The sequence below is a fragment of the Somniosus microcephalus genome, chromosome 3 (genome assembly GCF_052327205.1).
Source record: "Somniosus microcephalus isolate GS21.2 chromosome 3, FLI_Smic_1.0, whole genome shotgun sequence".
Lineage (NCBI taxonomy): Eukaryota > Metazoa > Chordata > Chondrichthyes > Squaliformes > Somniosidae > Somniosus > Somniosus microcephalus.
In genome coordinates this window covers 58302860-58324169 of record NC_140989.1, presented here as the reverse complement: position 1 = coordinate 58324169, position 21310 = coordinate 58302860, and the positions used below count along the sequence as shown (strand labels likewise).

The window sequence follows — 21310 nt, the reverse complement described above, 5'->3', positions numbered from 1 at the left end:
TAAAAGGACTCCATGGGGGAGGAGTGACAACTGCTGGCTAGATCCGCTGATTTTGCACCTCCTAGTTTAAGGAGGACATAGGGAGATGCACTTGAACACCAATCTGGCTACTTAGACAGTGAATGGTGCATGGCCAGGGTGAAAGAAGGAATAAATCCAAGTACGTGGAAGAAAATGATTGACAAAATAATTTTCTATAATATTTCTCAGAAAAGGTAGTGATACAAACGGGCTTCTGAAAATCAATCAAAAACATGAACCGATAAGCAGCAACATAAAAGTCAAATTGATTCCAGCCACTTTATCATTTAAATTAAGTGTGCACGATGCTATTCTCTTTGTACTGACATCATGATGCAACATCATGAGGTTGCTGTAATAAAAACAGAAAATGCTGGAAATACTCAGCAGGTCAGGCAGCTTCTGTGGAGAGACAAACAGAGTTAACGTTTCAGGTCGATGACCCTCCGACAGAACTGGAAAAAGTTACAGATGTAACAGAATTTTAAGCAAGTGTAAGGGCAGGGAAAGGCAGACGGGGAGGAAAGAACAAAAGGGGTCTGTGATCGGGTGGAAGGCAGGAGAGATTAAATAACAAAAGGAATGATGGTTCAGGGCAAATGGAGATGGTAATGGGACAAGTTAAAAAACAAAAGATGAGTCTAGATGAGGTGTAAATGGGAATGGCAGAATCATCAACAGCTGCCATGTGAAAAAAAATAGGGGCAGAGGTTATGGTCTGAAATTGATGAACACGATGTTGAGTCCAGAAGGCTGTAATGTGCCTAAATCGAAAGATGAGGTGCAGTTCCTCGAGCTTCGTTGGAACAGTGTCTTCTTCTTAGGCAGTCCCTCGGAACCGAGGATGACTTGCTTCCACACTAAAAATGAGTTCTCAGGTGACTGATGAGTCCAATGCGGGACCTACAGTCTCTGTCACAGGTGGGGCAGAAGGTGGTTGAAGGGGCGGGTGGGTGGGATGCTTGGGTTGACGTGCACTCCTTTCGCTGTTTGCGCTTGACTTCCGCTTGCTCCCAGCGAAGAGACTCGAGGTGCTCCACGCCTTCCCAGATACTTCTCCTCCATTTTGTGCGGTCTTGGGCCAGGAATTCCTAGGTGTCGGTGGGGATGTTGCACTTTTTCAAGGAGGCTTTGAGGCTGTCCATGAAGCGTTTCCTCTGCCCACCTGGGGCTCTCTTACCGTGTCGGAGCTCAGAATAGAGCACTTGTTTTGGCAGTCTCGTATCGGGCATGCGGACGATGTGACCTGTCCATCGGAGCTGATCGAGCGTGGTCAAAGTTTTGATGCTGGGGATGTTGGCCTGAGCGAGAACACCGACGTTGGTGCACCTATCCTGCCAATGGATTTGCAGGATCTTGCGGAAGCAGCATTGGTGGTACCTCTCCAATGCTTTGTGTGCCTGCTGTACATGGTCCATGTCTCTGAAGCATACAGGAGGGCGGGTATCACTACTGCTCTGTAGACCATGAGCTTGGTGCTGGGTTTGAGGTCCTGGTCTTCAAACACTCTCTTCCTCAGGCGACCAAAGGCTGCACTGGCACACTGAAAGCAGTGTTGGACTTCGTCATCGATGTCTGCCCTTGTTGACAGTAGGCTCCCGAGGTATGGAAAGTGGTCCACGTTGTCCAAGGCCTCGTCATGGATTTTGATAATCGGGGAGCAGTACGGCGTGGCGGGGGCAGGTTGGTAGAGGACCTTTGTCTTATGGATGTTTAGTGCAAGGCCCATGCTCTCGTACGCTTCGGTGAAGGTGTTGACGATGGTTTGGAGTTCGGCCTCAGAGTGAGCGCAGATGCAAGCGTCGTCTGGATACTGTAATTCGATGACAGAGGATGGGACGACTTTGGATCTGGACTGGAGGCGACAGAGTGAACAGTTTCCCGTTTGTTTTATAGATTAGCTCCACTCCAGCGGGATGGAGCATTGCAGCAAGGAAGATCGAGGAGAGCGTTGGTGCGATGACACAGCCTTGTTTGACCCCGGTCCGTATGTGAATTGGGTCTGTGGTGGAACAGTTGGTCAGGATCACGGCTTGCATGTTGTCGTGAAGCAGGCGGAGGATGGTGACAAACTTTTGAGGGCAGCCGAATTTGAGGAGGACACTCCATAATCCCTCACAGTTGACGGTGTTGAAGGCCTTTGTGAGGTCAAAGGCGGCCACATACAGCAGTTGGTGCTGTTCCCTGCATTTCTCTTGTAGTTGACGCGTGGTGAAGATCATGTCCATTGTGTTCCTTAGTGGGCGGAATCCGCATTGCGACTCTGGGAGGAGCTCTTCAGCCACTAGGAGAAGGCGATTGAGGAGGATTCTTGCGATGACTTTCCCTGTGGCAGACAGCAGGGATACTCCTCTGTAATTACCGCAATCGGACTTGTCACCTTTCTTGAAGATGATCACAATTACGGCGTCTCGGAGATCCTCTGGCATGCTCTCCTTCCAGATAAGAGAAATGAGTTCATGTATTCGCACCAATAGTGCTTCTCCACCATGTTTTAGCGCCTCGGCGGGGATTCCATCTGCTCCTGAGGCTTTGCTGTTCTTCAGTTGTCAGATGGCCTTTTCAACCTCATGCCGGCTGAGATTGTGCGGAGGTGGTGGCGGGTAGCATGCTGCGGGATGGAGTTGAGGACACTCGTGTCGAAGACAGAGTCTCGGTTAAGGAGATCTTCGAAGTGCTCCTTCCAGCGGGCACCGACTGCCTCTCTGTCCTTGATGAGTACCCCTCCGTTCTTGGCCTGCAGTGCGACAGGACCTTGGGTGCTTGGGCCGTAGGTGGTCTTGACTGCGCGAAAGAATCCACGCACGTGTGGTTGTCGGCTAGCTGCTGGATCTCCTGCGCTTCCTCCACCCACCATCTGTTCTTTAGGTCGCGAGTTTTTTGTTCGACCTCGGCCTTCAGGCGTCTGGAGAGCTGCTTTCTTGCTCTCGTGTTCTGTTGCTGTTTCCAGATCAGGAATGTCTTGCACTTGAGGCTTATTAGCTCCTGGATCTCCTGGTCGTTCTCGTCGAACCAGTCTTGGTGTTTCCTGGTCGAGTGACCGAGCGTCTCTTCACAGATGCTGATAATGAAGGCCTTGCGTGCAGACCAGGCGCTGTGGACACTCTGTGTCTCTGCATCACTGGGAGTCGTCAGGTTAGTTGTGAGGCACAGGCTGAATAGGGCTTTCTTAGCAGGGTCTTTGAGTGCTCCAGCGTTGATTTTCCTGTGGCATTGCTTCTGTTGCCGCCGCTGTTTTGGGGCTACACTGATGGAGATGACAGAGCGGATTAGGCGGTGGGGTCTGTCCAGCAGTCATCCGCTCCCGTCATGGCACGGGTGATGCAGACGTCTTTGTGGTCCTTCACTCGGACGATGACATAGTCCAGCAGATGCCAGTGCTTGGAGCGAGGGTGTTGCCATGAAGCCTTGTACTTGTCTCTCTGACGGAACAAGGTGTTGGTTATGACAAGGCCATGTTCTTAGCATTTCGTCAGGAGGAGGGTACTGTTGGAGTTGGCTTTCCCTACCCCCCCCTCTGCCGATCACACCTCCCCAGAGGTCTGTGTCCTTTCCAACTCTGGCGTTGAAGTCGCCAAGGAGGATCAGCTTGTCGCCCGTTGGAACTTGGGACAGGGATTGTTCGAGGCTGGAGTAGAATTCCTCTTTGGTCTCATCTGTGGCTTCTAGTGTTGGGGCGTACGCACTGATGACCGTAGCACACTGGTTTCGGGCTAGGGTGAGCCGTAGAATCATGAGGCGTTCATTTATTCCACAAGGGGAGTCCGAGACGTTCAACTAGCTCAATTTTTACGACGAAGCCTACCCCATGGAGGCGGCGTTCTTCTTCAGGTTTGCCTTTCCAGAAGAAGGTGTAACCACCACCTTGCTCCTTGAGCTGGCCTTCCCCTGCCCGCCGGGTCTCACTTAGGGTGGCGATGTCAATGTCGAAACATCTGAGCTCCCGGGCAACGATAGCAGTACGGCGTTCCGATCTGTCACTGTTGGGGTTGTCTATGAGGATCCTGATGTTCCAGGTCCCGAACTTCATTTTAAAAGGGTGGAAGATGCCTGTGCATGAATTCTTTTAACGTGGGGTGGCCGTTGCACACCAGCTACCACACGGGCTTGACAGAGCAAGGTCTTAGTCCAATGGGAAGGGGATCCAAGACGATTGGAGACCAGGCATTGCTACATCAGACAGACACAGACACACACACTCCTACTGTCCTCCTCCCTCCTTCCCGCAGGTCCTCTCTGCCTGGGTTTCATAGGCTGCAGTGTGGTCCTCCCGACCCCACTGCGCCACTCCTGGGGCCTCGACCTCGCTGCTGGACTCGTCCTCGCCCCTGGGCCTCGACCTCCTTATAGTGTGTCTCCTTCTAGTGAGTGGGTCCTGCGGTGCGTCTCCTTCCAGTGAGTGTGTCCCGCGGTGAGTCTCCTTCCAGTGAGTGTAAGAGGCTGAGGACGGAGAGGTCAGATTGGGAGTGGAGCGGAGAATTAAAGTGACAGGCAACCGGAAGCTCGGGGTCACACTTACCTACTGAACAGAGGTGTTCCGCAAAGTGGTCACCCAATCTGCATTTGGTCTTCCCAATGTAGAGGAGACCGCATCGTGAGCAGCGAATACAGTATACTAAATTGCAAGAAGTACAAGTAAATCGTTGTTTCACCTGGAAGGAGTGTTTGGGGCTCTGGACAGTGGGAAGGGAGGAGATAAAAGGGCATGTGTTGCATCTCCTGTGCTTGCATGGGAAGGTACCATGGGAAGGGGAAGGGGTGTTGGGGGTGATTGAGGAGTAGACCAGAGTGTCATGGAGGGAGCGGTCCCTTCAGAATGCTGAAGTAGGGGGGAAGGGAAGAGTGTTTGGTGGTGGGACCACGCTGGAGGTGGCGGAAATGGCGGAGGATGATCCGTTGAATGTGGAGGCTGGTGGGGTGAGAGGTGAGGACAAGGGGAACCCTATTGTGGTTCTGGGAGGGAGTGGAAGGGGTGAGAGCAGAAGTGTGGGAAATGGAACGGACACAGTCGAGGGCCATGCCAACCACGGTAGAGGGGAGTCCTCGGCTGAGGAAAAAGGAAGACAAATCGGAAGCACTAGTGTGGAAGGTGGCATCGTCAGAGCAGATGCGACGGAGATGGAGAAACTGGGAGAATGGAATAGAGTCCTTACAGGAATCAGAGTGAGAGGAAGTGTAGTCCAGGTAGCTGTGGGAGTCAGTGGGCTTATAGTGAATGTTTGTCAAAAAAAAAGTACTTTGCTTTTGTATGATGAGGTTTCTACTCTACAGTTGCAATATTAACCTGGTGTGGGACTGCAATGTGCAGGGGCTAGGATGGGAGCGAAGCATTTACGATGGCACGAGAGAGACCCGGGCAATTTTAACTACCCGATATTTAAATCTCGCCAACATGGCACCTGCCTGAAGCCGGTGGGGATGATGTGGCGGCTGGGAGTGGAATTCTGCGCAGCAAGGGGGCGGTCGCCAGGGATCGTAGGGAACGATCCCCATCACTAAGGTAAGTAGTTGGGATGGTGTCGACGGGAATTGTGGCTGTTGGGGGTGGTGGTGGGGGGGGGGGGGGGGGCGGGAGGAAGCAGCCTGATCAAGGGAGGTCCAAGGTTTCCTTCTGGAGCCGAGAGGCGCATTCCAGCTCCTCCTGGCCCACAAGGAAACCTTTAAAATATGTAAACAATCGCTTACTTGGGCTGCTTTTATCCCTGGATCCTGTCTGTACCAGCTCTCCCTGGAGGCTTCAGCACTGTGCATCACAGCCTCGATTCCCAGTTAAAGTCACATCGGGGCCAGAATGACATCATCGGGCTCTGACATTTGCATATTAAAGAGGCCTGCAGCGGGCAGCCTCAACACTCCAAAACACGTGAGGGGGCGGTGGGGGAAGCAGAAACGTGTCAGGGACGCACCAGCCGCCATTTTAACCCCCTACCTGCTGAACGGGCAAGATTAAAATCAGGGCTTACATGTGCAAACCGACCAAAATGTCAGTGTCAATCTGTGCGTGCATATTTACAAAGGTTAATGTGGGAGAGAGGTTCAGTTAGCTCACTCGCCCAAGACCCAAATCCACAATATAAAAGCAGTTCGTGAAGTACTCCATTTGTGTTGCTTAAGAGGTTATTCAGGAGATTCAATCAGCCAACACGTCAGTGATCAAACTGCCATTAATTGCAATCATCATAAAAAGATATCCAATTTAAAAAAAGAAAACGCTTAGCTTAGCTGTCACTTACCTGGTAAGCATTTCGGTAAGCTTTACAAATCCAACGTACGCTAGCTCAAATGCACCTCTATGCCTAGATTGTAGAAGCTGGCATTTAAAGTACTCTCCAATTTCTCCAACCTATGTAGGAAAGAGAAAAATGTTTACAAATTAAATTCATTGTTTGGTGATAAAATTTAATAATGCAAAGCATAGCCATTTTATTCTGATAAAGCCCATTCCAGTGAATGGGACACAAGTAGTCAGTCTTTGTGCCTTGTAGTTGAATCTACCCAAGGCAAATAAAATTCAAACTTCTTTCTCTTGGGTGACTGCTAAGAGACCCGAGAGTAATTTAGGCTGTATCTGGCGGGTGAGAGTCTGCAGCACAAAAGGACATTGTCATTTGACCTTATAAAAGTTCTTAGAAGAGGCCTTTCAATTTATTTATTAAATAAAAGAAAGCTCTGGAATTTTGATAATGATCCCATCATGCGGTGTCAATCCAAAAAGTTGTGAACTGGCACTTTCTGTTGAAAAAGAAAACTCAAAAATTTGCTCAAGGTAGAAGTTACTCCCAGCAGACCCATGATACTGCTGCTAACTCTTAAACTACGGCAATCAGAGACTCTATGAAAATGTGTTTTACAATGGTTGTAGTACTAAACACCGAAGGTTGCACGTGTAGATTTAACTGTTAAAAGTAGATATCTATACAAACAACATTTACTTTCACTGAATGTCAAAATATACATTTCCATCGTGAGTCACTGAACACTGAATTGTGGGTGGGATTTAAAGTCTTGTGTGAATTATTGCCAATCAATACATAACCATTAACTCAAACTGTCATTTGTGCTAACATTATCTATTTAAAAAAATTATCCGGCTTTAGGAAACTAGATATTGCATTTGTGATGCTTTTTCTGATTGTGTGACCCGTCTTACTTTTCAAGATAATGCCTGGTTTCACGCACAAAGTCTTCAGATACTATAGTTTGTAGCTGTTATTGTTTATGTATTGAAAACCACAAAGTTTGAAAAGATCATATGATGAGATTGAGGATCTGCATTTTGCAACCAGTGGTATTATGAAAGGGAAATCGTGCTTGACAAATTTATTAAGAGTTCTTTGAGTGTGTAACGAGCAAGGTAGATAAAGGGGAACCAGTAGATGTAGTGTATTTGGATTTCCAAAAGGCATTCGATAAGGTGCCACATAAAAGGTTACCGCACAAGATAAGAGCTCATGGGGTTGTGGGTAATATATTAGCATGGATAGAGAATTGGCTAACTAACAGAAAACGGAATAAATGGGTCATTTTCAGGTTGGCAAACTGTAACTAGTGGGGTGCCACAGGGATCAGTGCTGGGGCCTCAACTATTTAAAATCTGTATTAATGACTTGGATGAAGGGACCGAGTGTACTGTAGCCAAATTTGCTAACAATATAAAGATAGGTGGGAAAGCAACTTGTGAGGAAGACACGTAGGCCGCGATTTTGCAAATGGATGTGGCTTGGGAGTGGGTCAGCTAGTTTCCGGGTTCTAGTCCCACCCCCAACTGCATCCGGATTTTACGTCGATTGGCCTTGTTAAGCCCACCCTGCGGGCTTGCCGGCTAATTAAGAAGCCGGACAGATGACGTCATTTGATGGCACGTCATCTGCCGATTTTCTTAAAGGGACCACGCACAACTTTTTTTGACAGCTCATTTCTCAGTGTTTGACAGCACTATTAGATCTTTCACACCACTTCTGCTGCTGTCATCAATGCACAAACATTACAGCAGACTCAACACGCCACTTACCTGGCGTGGTGTCCGGACGTCGGGGAACCTGAGGCAGAAGCGGCAAAATTGAAAAAAAGCCTTTAACAAGCATCAGGTAGCTGTTAACAGCCAGGTAAGTGGCTATAATCCTCTTCCCGCCGCTAGGTGTCGGGTCCATGCACAAATCGGGGACCCGACACTTGGGAAGATTGTTTGGAGGCGGGTTGACAGCGGGTTTCCTGCCCAGTCAATCTTTGCCATTTTGACAGCGGTCCCGCCTCCAATCCCGCACTCTGAGGACAGGCAAAATTCCGGCCAAAGAGTCTGCAAAGGGGTATAGATAGGTTAAGTGAATGGGCAAAAATTTTGCAGATGGAGTATAATGTGGGAAAATGTGAGGTTATCCACTTTGGTAGGAAGAATAGAAAAGCAAAATATTATTTAAGTGGAGAGAGACTACAGAAGGATCTGGTACAGAGAGATCTGGGTGTCCTCGTACATGAAACACAAAAAGTTAGCGTGCAGGTACAGCAAGTAATTAGGAAGGCAAATGGAATGTAGGCCTTTATTGCTAGGGGGATGGAGTATAAAAGTAGGGAAGTCTTGCTACAACTGTACAGGATGTTGGTGAGACCACACCTGGAGTACTGCATACAGTTTTGGTCTCCTTATTTAAGGAGGAATATACTTGCATTGGAGGTAGGTTAGAGAAGGTTCACGAGGTTGATTCCTGAGATGAAGGGGTTGTCTTAGGAGGAAAGGTTGAGCAGGTTGGGCCTATACTCATTGGAGTTTAGAAGAATGAGAGGTGATCTTATTGAAACATAAGATGCTGAGGGGGCTTGACAGGGTAGATGCTGAGAGGATGTTTTCCCTCATGGGGGAATCTAGAACTAGGGGGGCATAGTTTCAGAATAAGGGGTTGCCCATTTAAGACGGAGATGAGGAGGAAGTTCTTCTCTCAGAAGGTCGTGAATCTTAGGAATTCTCTATCCCAGAGAGTTGTGGAGGCTGAGCCATTGAATATATTCAAGGCTGAGATAGACAGAATTTTGAACTACAGGGGAGTTGAGGGTTTTGAGGAACAGGCAGAAAAGTGGAGTTGAGGCCAAAATCAGATCAGCCATGATCTTATTGAATGGCGGAGCAGGCTCGAGGGGCCAAATGTCCTACTCCTGCTCCCATTTCTTATATTCTTATGTTCTTAATACTGTATAATAAGCATTCCAAGGTGCTTCACAGATAGATACAAGGAAAATAGGCTTAAAACCAGTGAGATTAGGAGAGACAAAAGTTTGGCCGCAGAAATGGGCTTCGAGAAGGTTACACAAAACTTGTTTCATCAGTAGTGAAGTTATGTTGTGGTCTTTGTGTAAAAACTTCAATATTCCAAGAAAAGCAAAATAAACCTATTAAAACATTTTGGCCTAGAAATTCAGTTGTTTGCGCCAGCCGCTAGCGCCTTAGGAGGAGGAGATGTTGGGCGCTAGGCGGCTATCTGCGCCTCTCCCCAACTTCAGTAAAGATTTAGTGGCGGCGCAAAGCCTTTGCGCGCGCAGATCCTGACGTCATTTCATCGTGCAACGCCCTTTGTTCGCCCCAAACCGGAAATTCAGTGGCGCCGCCCTATTGTGCGCCTGGCGCCCCTAGCGACTGGTAGAGGGGAACGGTTCTCAGTCGATGCGGGGCGCAAATTAAAGGGCACTCCTCCTGCAGTAGAAAAGGCAGCCTTTTTGCAACACTCCTTCTTTGTGAGAGACGGATCTTTGCAGAGAGACAAAGGTAGAGAGCTTTCTGGTTTGGCTCAACACTCGCACAGGTACTTGTGGCTTCAGGCCACAGCTTTGCACTTGTCTTTAACTTCAGAGCCATAGCATTGATTGGAAACATATAATGGGGGCTGCAATGGGTGCAAACGTTGGCCTTCTCCATAGTCCTGGGCGTTGTACAGATGAAGCAGCAGTGGTCAGGCCTTGCTTCAGGGCTGCAGTGTGCAGGGCGTGGCAGGCAAACAAATCCACCCTCCCCCTTTAAGAGCTGACCGGCGCCAGAGTGTCTGCCGTCAATCAGCAACTCGCCGCACCTGCACTGCGCCCGCCCTCGGGGGTATCGCCCCGGGCCGCCGGCTTAGCGCCTAATGATAGGCGTGCATCGCCTGTTTTAGCGCAGCAGCAACCTCTTGGGGCGATGCGACTGAATATCGGTGAAGGTGGCGCGAACTTGCGCCGGGCGCAAACTTTAGCGGCCGCCCGACTGTAGCGCCCCAAACGTGGCTATACTGAATTTCTAGGCCCTTGTCTGTTACACCAGTTTTTTAATACGGTAATGTTTGCTTCCCATTGCAGCAGCACCCAAGAAATCACAAATCAATTTGGCCGTGTTGAATATCTCAATGGTCAACTGCTCACCAACAATTTATTTGACCTGAGGTCAGGATGATTCAGTAAGCAATTGGATTCAAAGAAACTGTATGCTTTCACACTGCAATCCACTACTGATAAAATGGCAAGTAAAAATATGCAATACATACATTTATATTTTATCATAATTAGAAATGGAGTAGCAGGTCTACCTTCTAAATGGCAGCCTTGGCCTACAATGTACCAGACCAGGACTGCCATTGTGAAGGTAGACACGTTAACTAAAATGCAGTTGAGAGAGTTCTAACGTGCCTGTGTTGTAATTGTTTCCAAGAAAGTCACACAGTGACAGACATGACGAGCTCATTCTTGTGTCCATCACTCCAATTCACCCAGAGTCAGGTTGAGGAAACTAGTTGGAGCTAGCTAGACTAGGGAACTATTTTTTTATTTTATACATTTTTTGAAAAATTATCAAAATACAATTTGTCCGAGAAGAATATATGTCACTTAAATGTATGTTTATAAAATGAAACATACAGCTCACCAACTAAAATAGAACGCAAGATAGACATTTTATAAAAGATACTGTTACACAACTTTTTCCTAATTAGTTTTTCTTGTTCCCACAACTCATTTTCACTTTTCCCCCTCATTAAGTCTCTATTGCATCTGCCCAATTGCCTGATCTATGAAGTGGACAGGCTGACCTGCCTCAAGACTGCAACCATTCACTGGGAGGTGCACACAAGTGACTTGTTACAACTTTCCCTTTCTCCTTGTGATAAAACATCTTCCCATCTCCCATCCATTGTGACGGATGAATAGAACAGCTGGCATAAGCTTGTGTCATATTACTCCGTGGGCACCCTTTCAAATTTGTTTGAACAGTTTCTCAGTCTTGATTAGCAATACAATATAGAATTTCAAATATGCAGGGTTGGGCTTGTTGGGTCCAAGCAAGAAGTTATAAATTTACCAAAGCCTAAACCATCAATGATCCCTGCACACAACATGCACGTTGGTGCAAGATTCTTGCTCTGAATCTATAAACTCCCATCCAGTTACCTGGCAGTAAATCTAATGGTTTGACAGTCTGAATAAGAACATAAGAAGTAGGAGCAGGAGTAGGCCATACGGCCCCTCGGGCCTGCTCCGCCATTCAATAGGATCATGGCTGATCTGAATCTAGACTCACGTCCACTTCCCTGCCCTCTCCCCGTAACCCCTAATTCCCTTATCTGCTAGGAAACTGTCTATCTCCATTTTAAATTTATTTAATGTTGCAGCTTCCACAGCTCTCTGAGGTAACAAATTCCATAGATTTACTACCTCTGAGTGAAGAAGTTTCTCCTCATCTCAGTTTTGAAAGCGCAGCCCCTTATTCTTAGATTATGCCCCCTAGTTCTAGTCTCACCCATCAGTGGAAACATCCTCCCCACATCCACCCGGTCAAGCCCCCTCACAATCTTATATGTTTCGATAAGATCGCCTCTCATTCTTCTGAACTCCAATGAGTAGAGTCCCAACCTACTCAACCTTTCCTCATACATCAACCCATCACTTAGTTCACATCAAACAGGCAGTTGTGCCGGGATGGTTGGGGTGGCATGATATATTTTCTTATAAATACCATCTATCTTAAAATTCTAAACATGTGCCCCCCACCACAAAAAAACCAACTTGCTCATTTATTATTCCAAGACCAGGGAAAATATGTTTTATTGAACTGTCCCACAATTCTAAATTTTATAAAAGGAGACTTTTGTACTATTACTAGTGTCTTTCAATGATCCCTTTCAACAGCATTTTATTCTTTTAATCCACCAGTTCAAGACAGCCTGGGAGCAGCATGGTGTCACGAGTTCTACACACACCTAGGCTGCCTCTGTCCAGTTATTTAACACAGTAACAAGGGTAACCACAAATGTTTCCATTGAAATAATTTAGAGATTAAGGGCCAATCAGTTCATATATATATTTTTTTTTTTAAAAAGACCCACCAAGATGATGTTAAAATCAACTTTTTCTTTGAAAAAAACCTAAATAGACCTGACAAGAGCACCACTGTAATTAAGGCAAAACTCAACTTTCCATCTAAAATACTGGCCCGTCTCTGGATTTATTATTGCATCTAGCTAGGAATGTTAGCATGGTAAATCTACTACTTCAATTGTTTTGTGCATGGGAGGGGTGTGGGGGGGGGGGGGGGTGGGGGGAGTGGAAGACACACACACACACTTTGAATTTTGTGTGACTTTCTGGCTAATTGAGTTGAGGGATATCAGTACTGAGCAATGAAACATTTCTCGCCTGTCAGTGTAAAACGATTTTCTGTTTGCTACACTGGCTAAAGTGCAAAGCTCCATAAACACTGCCCCAACTTTTAACTGAGTCAAGTTTTTGCTCCTCTATCAGTGTGACATTTCCGGTTTTCACACCAGGCCTCCTTCCAGTATGAATATGACTGTAATCACTGCCAAACTAAGAGTGGTTCTGTGCTATGGGAATGGATTATGGCTGCTTAATTTAAATTCACTTGGGACGCTGCCATCAATATGCATAGGATGCAGTAGACAGATGGGATGGCATCAGCTTGGGCTGGTTTCTAACTAAGGCTGTAGAAGTAAAAATACATACTTTGAATTTACTGCACCACCAGTCTCCCGATAAAGTGTACCTTTACTTAACGTGATTGAAGAACATTATGGAATCAAGGTAACAATTTCCCTCAAAGTAGTCATTCAAGTTCTGAGTTTTCTCGTTTCTAATTAACAAAAACAATCACCCTTCTGATGGACATAACATACTCCTTTCTCAGAGCTCCCAATTTCAGTCCTTATATTACTGGAAAGTGAAGTTTTAAAAGTAGATCTCCAGTAATACAAAATATCACTGACCAGTATAAATTAAGAACTTATTTTTATTTGTTAAAAATATTGTTTAATATAGTACCATTACTTTGTGAACATTAGTTTCCCCAATGGCAGACTGTTCCAGAAAAAAAGACATATTTTTTCCTCTTGATGCATAGTCCCAGGGTTTTTAAAATCAAATTTGAAAAGGCACAAGGCTATTAATAATAATTTAAAAAAGCAGGCCACTGATATGTACACCACTCATTTTACATCAAAAACCCAGTTACAAAGCTTTACACTGAAATAATCTTACAGCAAAAACCACAAATGACCTGAGTATAAACAGTGGTTTGGGCTTACTATGGGTTTCTCAAGTGCAGTGACAAGTGATTTGTTGTTGGACATCATCTAGTTTATTTCTGAAACACTAGTCATATCCGAGATCTTATGCTCCAAACACAATCTAATCAAAGAGCGCTGATTAAAAAAATCACTGAGAGGTGCAAGAAATTCTCCAGCCTCAACAGTTCGCACAGTACGTTAATTCACTTTCTGCTAATAACAAGAATTAAAGTTTGACAAGAACATTTAAATGCCAGACCAACATACACCACAGGGAAAAGCAATTTTGATTCCTGCACTCTAATCACTTCAATAATTGGCTTTTAACTGCTTGGTTTCTCAGCTTTAAGAACTAAAGATATTTACGTCTATCTGAATGTTTCCTTTCAATACTTTAAGCACATTACGGAAATTGCCACATAATTTAATTATCTCGCATAAGCAGCTTTTTTCAATGACCTGTCACAATTTGTAATCTAAGTGTGGAAAATTGAACTTTCAGTCACACCAATGTCATGCAAAAAAATATATATAAAATGGCTAAATATCTCACAACCTGCTTCCAAATCAGAATCATTTTAATTTGTAACTAAGGGAGTTGTACTGTTTGAATGATGTCTATGATAAGCTTCTGTCGAAAGCTGATCTCCTCGTCAATCTACACGGTAGTTGGTGAACCACACAGTGCAGCAAAAAAATAGAGAACCAGGTAATTGCAAACAACCCCTTCCCAACCCCCTGACACAAACTGGAAGGAAATGATGTGAAAATACCAACTTTAAATTCTTACATAATTGCTGGGCCCTTCATGCAGCAAAATGAGAGTCAAGTTGGAGATGATATTACAATTAACCAGCCCTAAAAATAATGGCTGAACAATGTTCAAAGCACTTTGGTATGATTTTCAATGTCCCCACATGGTTCTGCTGGTTAAGACAGTGAATGACTGAGCCATACAGGCTGAGAAGGTCCCAAGCTCAATCCCAGCTTGTGCCAAGTTAGCTGATCTCGGTCAGGCTGAAACTTGGGTGCCACAATTGGCTTTGGGGCCCTTAGATTAATGAGAGGGGGAGGGGAGGTGGAAATCAGTCATGGTTAGAGTTAGGTTTAACCCAATTGCTACCTGCTGCAAGTAGTCATTTGGACACAGGTGAGGATAGGATGGGGGTGGCTGGAACGATCGGGGCTCAAACGTGGGAGACTAGGCACCCAGGTTAGGTACTGAAGGGCGACTGATGCCTGCAAAGCTGAAACCTAGCAAGGAACCTTCAAAAGGGATGGGGAGAATATTGATGGAAAAATATATACCATTTCCAGAAGCTGTTATTCATCCTGGAAGTTCTGATTATATCAAGAGCAGCTTTTCTGATCAGACCATCCTCTTCTTTTTCAATTCATCATTCAAAAGGGGCAAATGATTTGTTCATTCATTCACTGCCTGAACCTAATTCAATTTGGTTACTAATGCCCAAAAGTGAATTATAATCCTGTATGTATATATGTAATTATAGTCCTGTATCTTCATTTACACAATTTGTTATTTCAGCTAAAATATGCACCACCAATATTTTCAGTTTACAAAAGAAAATTTACAACTAGGGCAGCTGAGACGCAGTGTTATGAAGGTTAATGACAGTTGGAAGCAGTGTCGCAAGGAGGTTAGCAAAGGGACTTAAATAGCTGACTGAGGGTTAACCAAACAGTTTCACAACAGGTTATGAAATCAAAGGACTGCACACTCAACATGAAAAAAAAATCCCTTGAAATGACTTTCTGAACTTTGTGTAGATTGTACAGCTCTGTACGGTCAGTCCTCTTGAATCTCACATTCTTTTTAAATATTGAGCTTTCAGCTACACTATAAAAATTATTGCAGGCCAAATCATTTTCATACCAAGTCCAATTCATCATTAAAACACTAACTAGGAAATGTTTTATTCACTTAAATATTTAATTTAATTTATGTACAACAATCCTTAACTAACATTTAAAAATAAAATCAAATATGATAATCTACAAATTAAATTAGTTCACAAAAAATGAAGACAACACTGGTAAACAGCAGAAATGATAGCACATGCTTCCAGTTCTCCACTTAGTAAATATAAAGCATTATCCAGGATGTGTACTTATAAAACAGATATCCTTTAAAACTTGCACTGATCCTAGGTTCTTAATTTAAAACAGTTGAGTGGATGGTACCGATGGGACAGGCTCCACCTGAACCGGGATGCGACCCATATCCGAGAGGAAAGGGTAAATAGGGAGGTAGTAAATTGGACATGAGTCTAGGTTCGGAATGGTCATGGCCCTGTGGGTAGTGGAGCGGGCCCAGGGGCCGTGTAGCCTGGTTCTGCTTCTACTTCTTGTGTTCTAATTCTGTGTTAGATTTCAGGAGATGGTTTTATTCCTGTTCCTGGCTGGGGTGGAGATCGTCTTTACAGAAGGTAAGTACTGTAGAAAATAGAGACGGAGTGATCTCCTGGATGAGTTTCGATCGCCTAGATGGGTCGGAGAGGAATTTCCCAGATTTTTTCTCCCAAATTGGCCATTGGGTTTTTTATCTGGTTTTTCGCCTCTCCCAGGAGATCACATGGGTTCGGGTGGATGGAGAGTGATAGAAGATTTGAGGTTAGGATCAGATCAGCCATGATCTTATTGAATGGTGGAGCAGGCTCGAGGGGCCGATTGGCCTACTCCTGCTCCTATTTCTTATGTTCTTATGTTTAAACTAGTAAGATGGGGAGGGATCTATAAGAAACGTAACCAGCCTAAATATAAACAAAACAGGAAGAGAGAGCATAGGAAAAATAAAGTAAGGGAGGACATTGATGGCAAGGGAATAAATAGAGTTATAGAACAGGAGTCTAAAAAGATGGTTATACATAAAGTGAGAGGAAATCCTATTAAAAATGAGTTAAACTGTCTGCACACAGTGTCCGTAATAAAACAGGGGGAGCTGGAGGCAATCATGCATTGCGAGGAACCAGACATTGTAGGGATTACTGAGGCATGGTTACAGAAAAATCAGGACTGGAAATTAAACATTGCAGGGTATAACATATTTAGAAAAGATAGAGAGGGAAAAAGGGGAGGTGGAGTGGCTGTACTTATTAGGGATAACATAATGGCAGTAGAAAAAAAGTGACGTAGATATCAGCAAGACAAAAATAGAATCCATATGGTTAGAGATAATAAAAGATAATAAAGGATCAATCATGCTAATAGGCGTAGTTTACAGGCCACCTAATAGTGAAAGGGAGGCAGAGGAAGAAATATGCAGACAAATTAGGGAAATGAGTAAAAATCATAGCATAATAATCATGGGGGTTTCAACTACCCTGATATTAATTGGACAGAAGAAGGTAAAAGGCATAAGGGAATGGAGTTCCTACAAATGTGTACAGGACTCCTTTCTAACCCAATATGTAAAAAGCCCAACAAGGGAGGATTCGCTATTGGATCTAGTAATGGGGAATGAACCAGAGCAGATAAGAGAAGTAAAAGTAGGAGAACATATAGGCAATAGTGACCATAATATAATATGCTTTAAGATGATAATTGAGAAGGACAGAAGTATGACGAAAAGTAGGTTAATAGATTGGAGAAAAGCCGATTTTGAGGGGCTGTGAATAGGACTTGGGAAAATAAAATGGGCAACAATATTGGCAAACAACGATGTAGAACAATAATGGGAAATATTTAAAACGGTGTTTAACAGAGTGCAGAAACAATGTATTCGGCTAAAAGGAAAGAACAAACTAAACAATATTGAGACTCCATGGATGAATAAAACCATAAGGGAACAATTGAGGGCAAGGAAAGAGGTATACATTAAGTACATAGACAGCAGGGGAGTGCATGGAAAGGGAAAATACGAAAAGATTAGGAGAGAAGTCAAAAAAACAATTAGGGAGGCAAAAAGGAAATTAAATTATCAAGGAACATAAAACAAAATAATAAAATATTCTATATGCACATCAATAAAAAAAGGTTGGGATGGGAATAGGGCCATTAAGGGGTAGACAGGATAATACCACAGGTAATAATAGAGATGGCAGAAATATTAAACAATTATTTTGCTTCAGTATTTACCAGGGAGATAGAACAGGTGGACGTGACATTGGATGATGAGATTAGTAATGAGATAAGTGCATTTAAAATTTTTTAAAGGGGATATTGTAGGAATTAACGAATTCCAACGAATAACAGAGATCGACACAAGAGAACAATTAAACAGGTCTTTACTCAACGGAGATGCCACGAGGACTGCCTGGGCAGCCCCGTGGTTTGCGACGTGACATCATCGCGTTTGCCCGTGTTTTCCCGCGCTCTTAAAGGGGCCACGCCCCGTACATGCAAACTCTATATACAAAACACAGTAATGCCTAACACAATGGTACAGGTTTAGGCTGGTGTTAGAACATCGTTAAAGAGAATTATATACAGTTAGCCAGAGTCATTCAGTGGTTCTGCCACAATATATTGAATAAACTAATCAAACTCAGAGGATAAAACCCCTGATCCGGATGGATTGCATCCATGTATTTTAAAAGAATCTTGGGACGAGATAGCAGTGGCATTACTACACATATTTAATAATTCGTTAGGAAAAGGTGTAGTGCTGGCGGATAGCTAACGTAATACCTATAATTAAGAAGGGGTATAGAACATGTCCAGGGAATTATAGACCAGTCAGCTTAACATCAGTGGTAGGAAAAATAATGGAATCCCTACTAAAGGAGAAAATAGAAGAACATCTAGAAACCAAAAATATAATAATGAATAGTCAACATGGATTTCAAAAGGGAAAGTCTTGCTTGACCAACCTTATTGATTTTTTTGAAGAGGTAACAGAGAGAGTAGGTAATGGTAATGCAGTATATGTAATTTATCTGGATTTTCAAAAGGCCTTCGATAAGGTACCACATAATAGACTGATGAACAAGGTCAGAGAATGCGGAGCCAGGGGACAAGTAGCAGAATGGATTGCTGGCTGGCTACAGAGTAAAGGGTAGCTATTCACAGTGGCAGAAGGTGGGTAGTGGTGTTCCACAAGGATCAGTGCTGGGACCACTGCTGTTCACAATTTACATTAATGATTTAGACTTTGGAATCAAAACCACAATTTCTAAATTTGCGGATGACACCAAATTGGGGGGGGGGGGCGGTGGCGGGGGGAGGATAGTCAATACTGAGGAGGACTGCAACAAATTACAGGGGGACGTTAATAAACTTGCAGAATGGGTATATAATTGGCAAATGAAGTTCAACACAGATAAATGTGAGGTATTACATTTTGGTAGGAAGAAGAGGGGTCACATCACTTGGAGCGTGCGAGTCTAGGTGGGGTAGAGGGGCTATGGGATCTCGGAGTACAAATACACAAATCACTAAAAGTTGCAAAACAGGTTAGCAAGACCATAAAAAAAGCAAACCAAGCACAAGGGTTTATTTCTAGAGGGATAGAATTGAAAAGTAGTGAAATTATGCTAAACCTGTATCAAACCTTGGTTAGACCACACTTGGAGTACTGTGCACAATTCTGGTCGCCATATTATAAAAAGGATATAGAGGCACTGGAGAGGGTGCAGAGAAGATTTACAAGGATGATACCAGAAATGGGAGGGTATACATATCAGGAAAGGATGAACAGGCTGGGTCTCTTTTCTCTTGAAAGAAGGCTGAGGGGTGACCTAATAGAGGTCTTTAAAATTATGAAAGGTTTTGATAGAGTGGATACAGAGAGAATGTTTCCACTTGTGGGGAAGAGCATAACTAGAGGCCATCAATATAAGATAGTCACCAAGAAATCCAATAGGTAATTCAGAAGAAACTTCTTTACCCAAAGAGTGGTGAGAATGTGGAACTCGCTACCACAGGGAGTGGTTGAAGTGAATAGTATAGATGCATTTAAGGGGAGGCTAGACAGGCATACGAGGGAGGAGGGAATAGAGGGTTATATGGTGATAGAGTTAGATGAGGAAAGACAGGAGGAGGCTCGAGTGGAGCATAAACGCCGTCATGGACTGGTTGGGCCGAATGGCCTGTTTCTGTGCCATATATCTGATGTAATCCTATGTAATTCCATAATTTAATACAAGAGTCAGAGAAATACACTTCATACAAGATTTTGATTTTTTGAATGTTAGAATGGACTTTAAACAGAAGGCAGTAAAGTCGTCTCCTTTTCAGCTTGTACAACCCATGCGGGTCTCAGCAACTTATAACCATCTGGGTGCAACTAAGACCACAGGCTCGTGTACAGAGTGATAGTCGCCCAAGGCACTGGCAGGCTGATTTGATTGCTTAAGAGCTGAAAGGGCAAAAACTACAACAAAATCCTTAGGCTCATTTGCAGACACTATTGACTGGGTATATTATCCTCTTAGCTATTTTTGCTCATCCACTGCAACTTAAATGACTATGGTAGCAAGTTAAGGCATCTATTAAGTGTTAGTTAAAATTATTCAAATTTACTTGGTGCAACAAGTTGCAATCAAACACCTGACTTATGCAAATAAGCACATGATTATTACTATGGAAGCAGTAAAAGGATGAAAAATGGCGAAGGAGAAGTCAAACAGACGTCTGAGTTTCAGTGAAACTGGATTGTTTGCATTAGCAGAATAACACTTCAAATGCAAACATTGCTTTTTGGCAGCAATTCAACCTCATTTTCAGTCTTCCAATTGAGGCATTTGCAGTTCTTTTCACAGCCAAACAACAAGAATATTACAATAATGTTCATAATAATCTACATAGTAGGCCTGCCGGTGATATTTGGTACAGTGTTACAAATCACACATAATGCCCATATTCATTTGCTGTAATTGAAGTAAATTAATTATCAGTTCTGAGTCTCCAGGATTGGTCTGCATATGTAGTTTGCACACAGTCCAAACTCAATTAAAATCCTTTTTCTAGCTCCACAAATGATTTTTCCACATCCTCAGTCACAGCCAAAACTTCAGAAAAATGTGAACATAAGGACCTGTGGCAAGGCAGAGCACACCATATCCCCAAAAACATGGGATCCAGACCTTACACTGTGCTCATCAGCAGGAGGATTCCATCTGTGAAAGGATCCTCCACAGCACCAGCGCTGGAATGCACCATGCAAAGCAGAGAATCTACCACAAGAGACCAGAGAACAGATCAGCCATAGTGGGCAGATGAAGACTCAACATCTTGCCAACCATACAGATCCCTGCTAGAGGAGACTATTTGCCTGCTGCATCAGGCCATGTGATTCTGCAGTCTGGCAACAACCAGATAGAGTACACAGTAATATTACACAATATTATGTAATAAGGCGTGGCAAAGCAGGTTTGCTCCACAGTTAATATGTTTATTACACTTGTCGGAACACAGCAGCCCCCCCTCATCACAGCTCTAGGGTGTAATTGTTCAGAACTGCCCGAGTTCCTACAAAGTACGCCAGATGTGTGGCATCAGGAGCAAGTTCTTCGATGGCAGAGGGGCTAACAAGTTCAGAGTGTAACCCTATGGCAGATCCTTCAAGTGAGGGGTACTAGCAACATTTTCCTGCTAGACCTTTGTAAATTAAAGGTGATTTTAGAATATAATAGCATTACAATTCATCACATTCTTTAAACATCCTTTATTTATCGCTTTTGCACATTTTTACAATTTGTAAACAAAATAACTTAATTGCAAACATTATAAAGTTATACATTATTTAATATTCATTCAAAATCAAATAGTGTAGTGCTTAGTACAGTTTATGTACATTT

General features: G+C 44.0%; 1 protein-coding gene across 1 annotated transcript in view; it reads right to left on the bottom strand.

Annotated features, from left to right (window-relative positions):
• thada (THADA armadillo repeat containing) overlaps positions 1-21310 on the bottom strand; it is a 502870-nt gene that overhangs the window by 402337 nt on the left and 79223 nt on the right. Inside the window, exon 21 of the mRNA XM_085980649.1 lies at positions 6255-6364. Coding sequence (XP_085836775.1) covers positions 6255-6364 — 110 coding nt within the window. The remainder of the gene's footprint in view (positions 1-6254; positions 6365-21310) is intronic.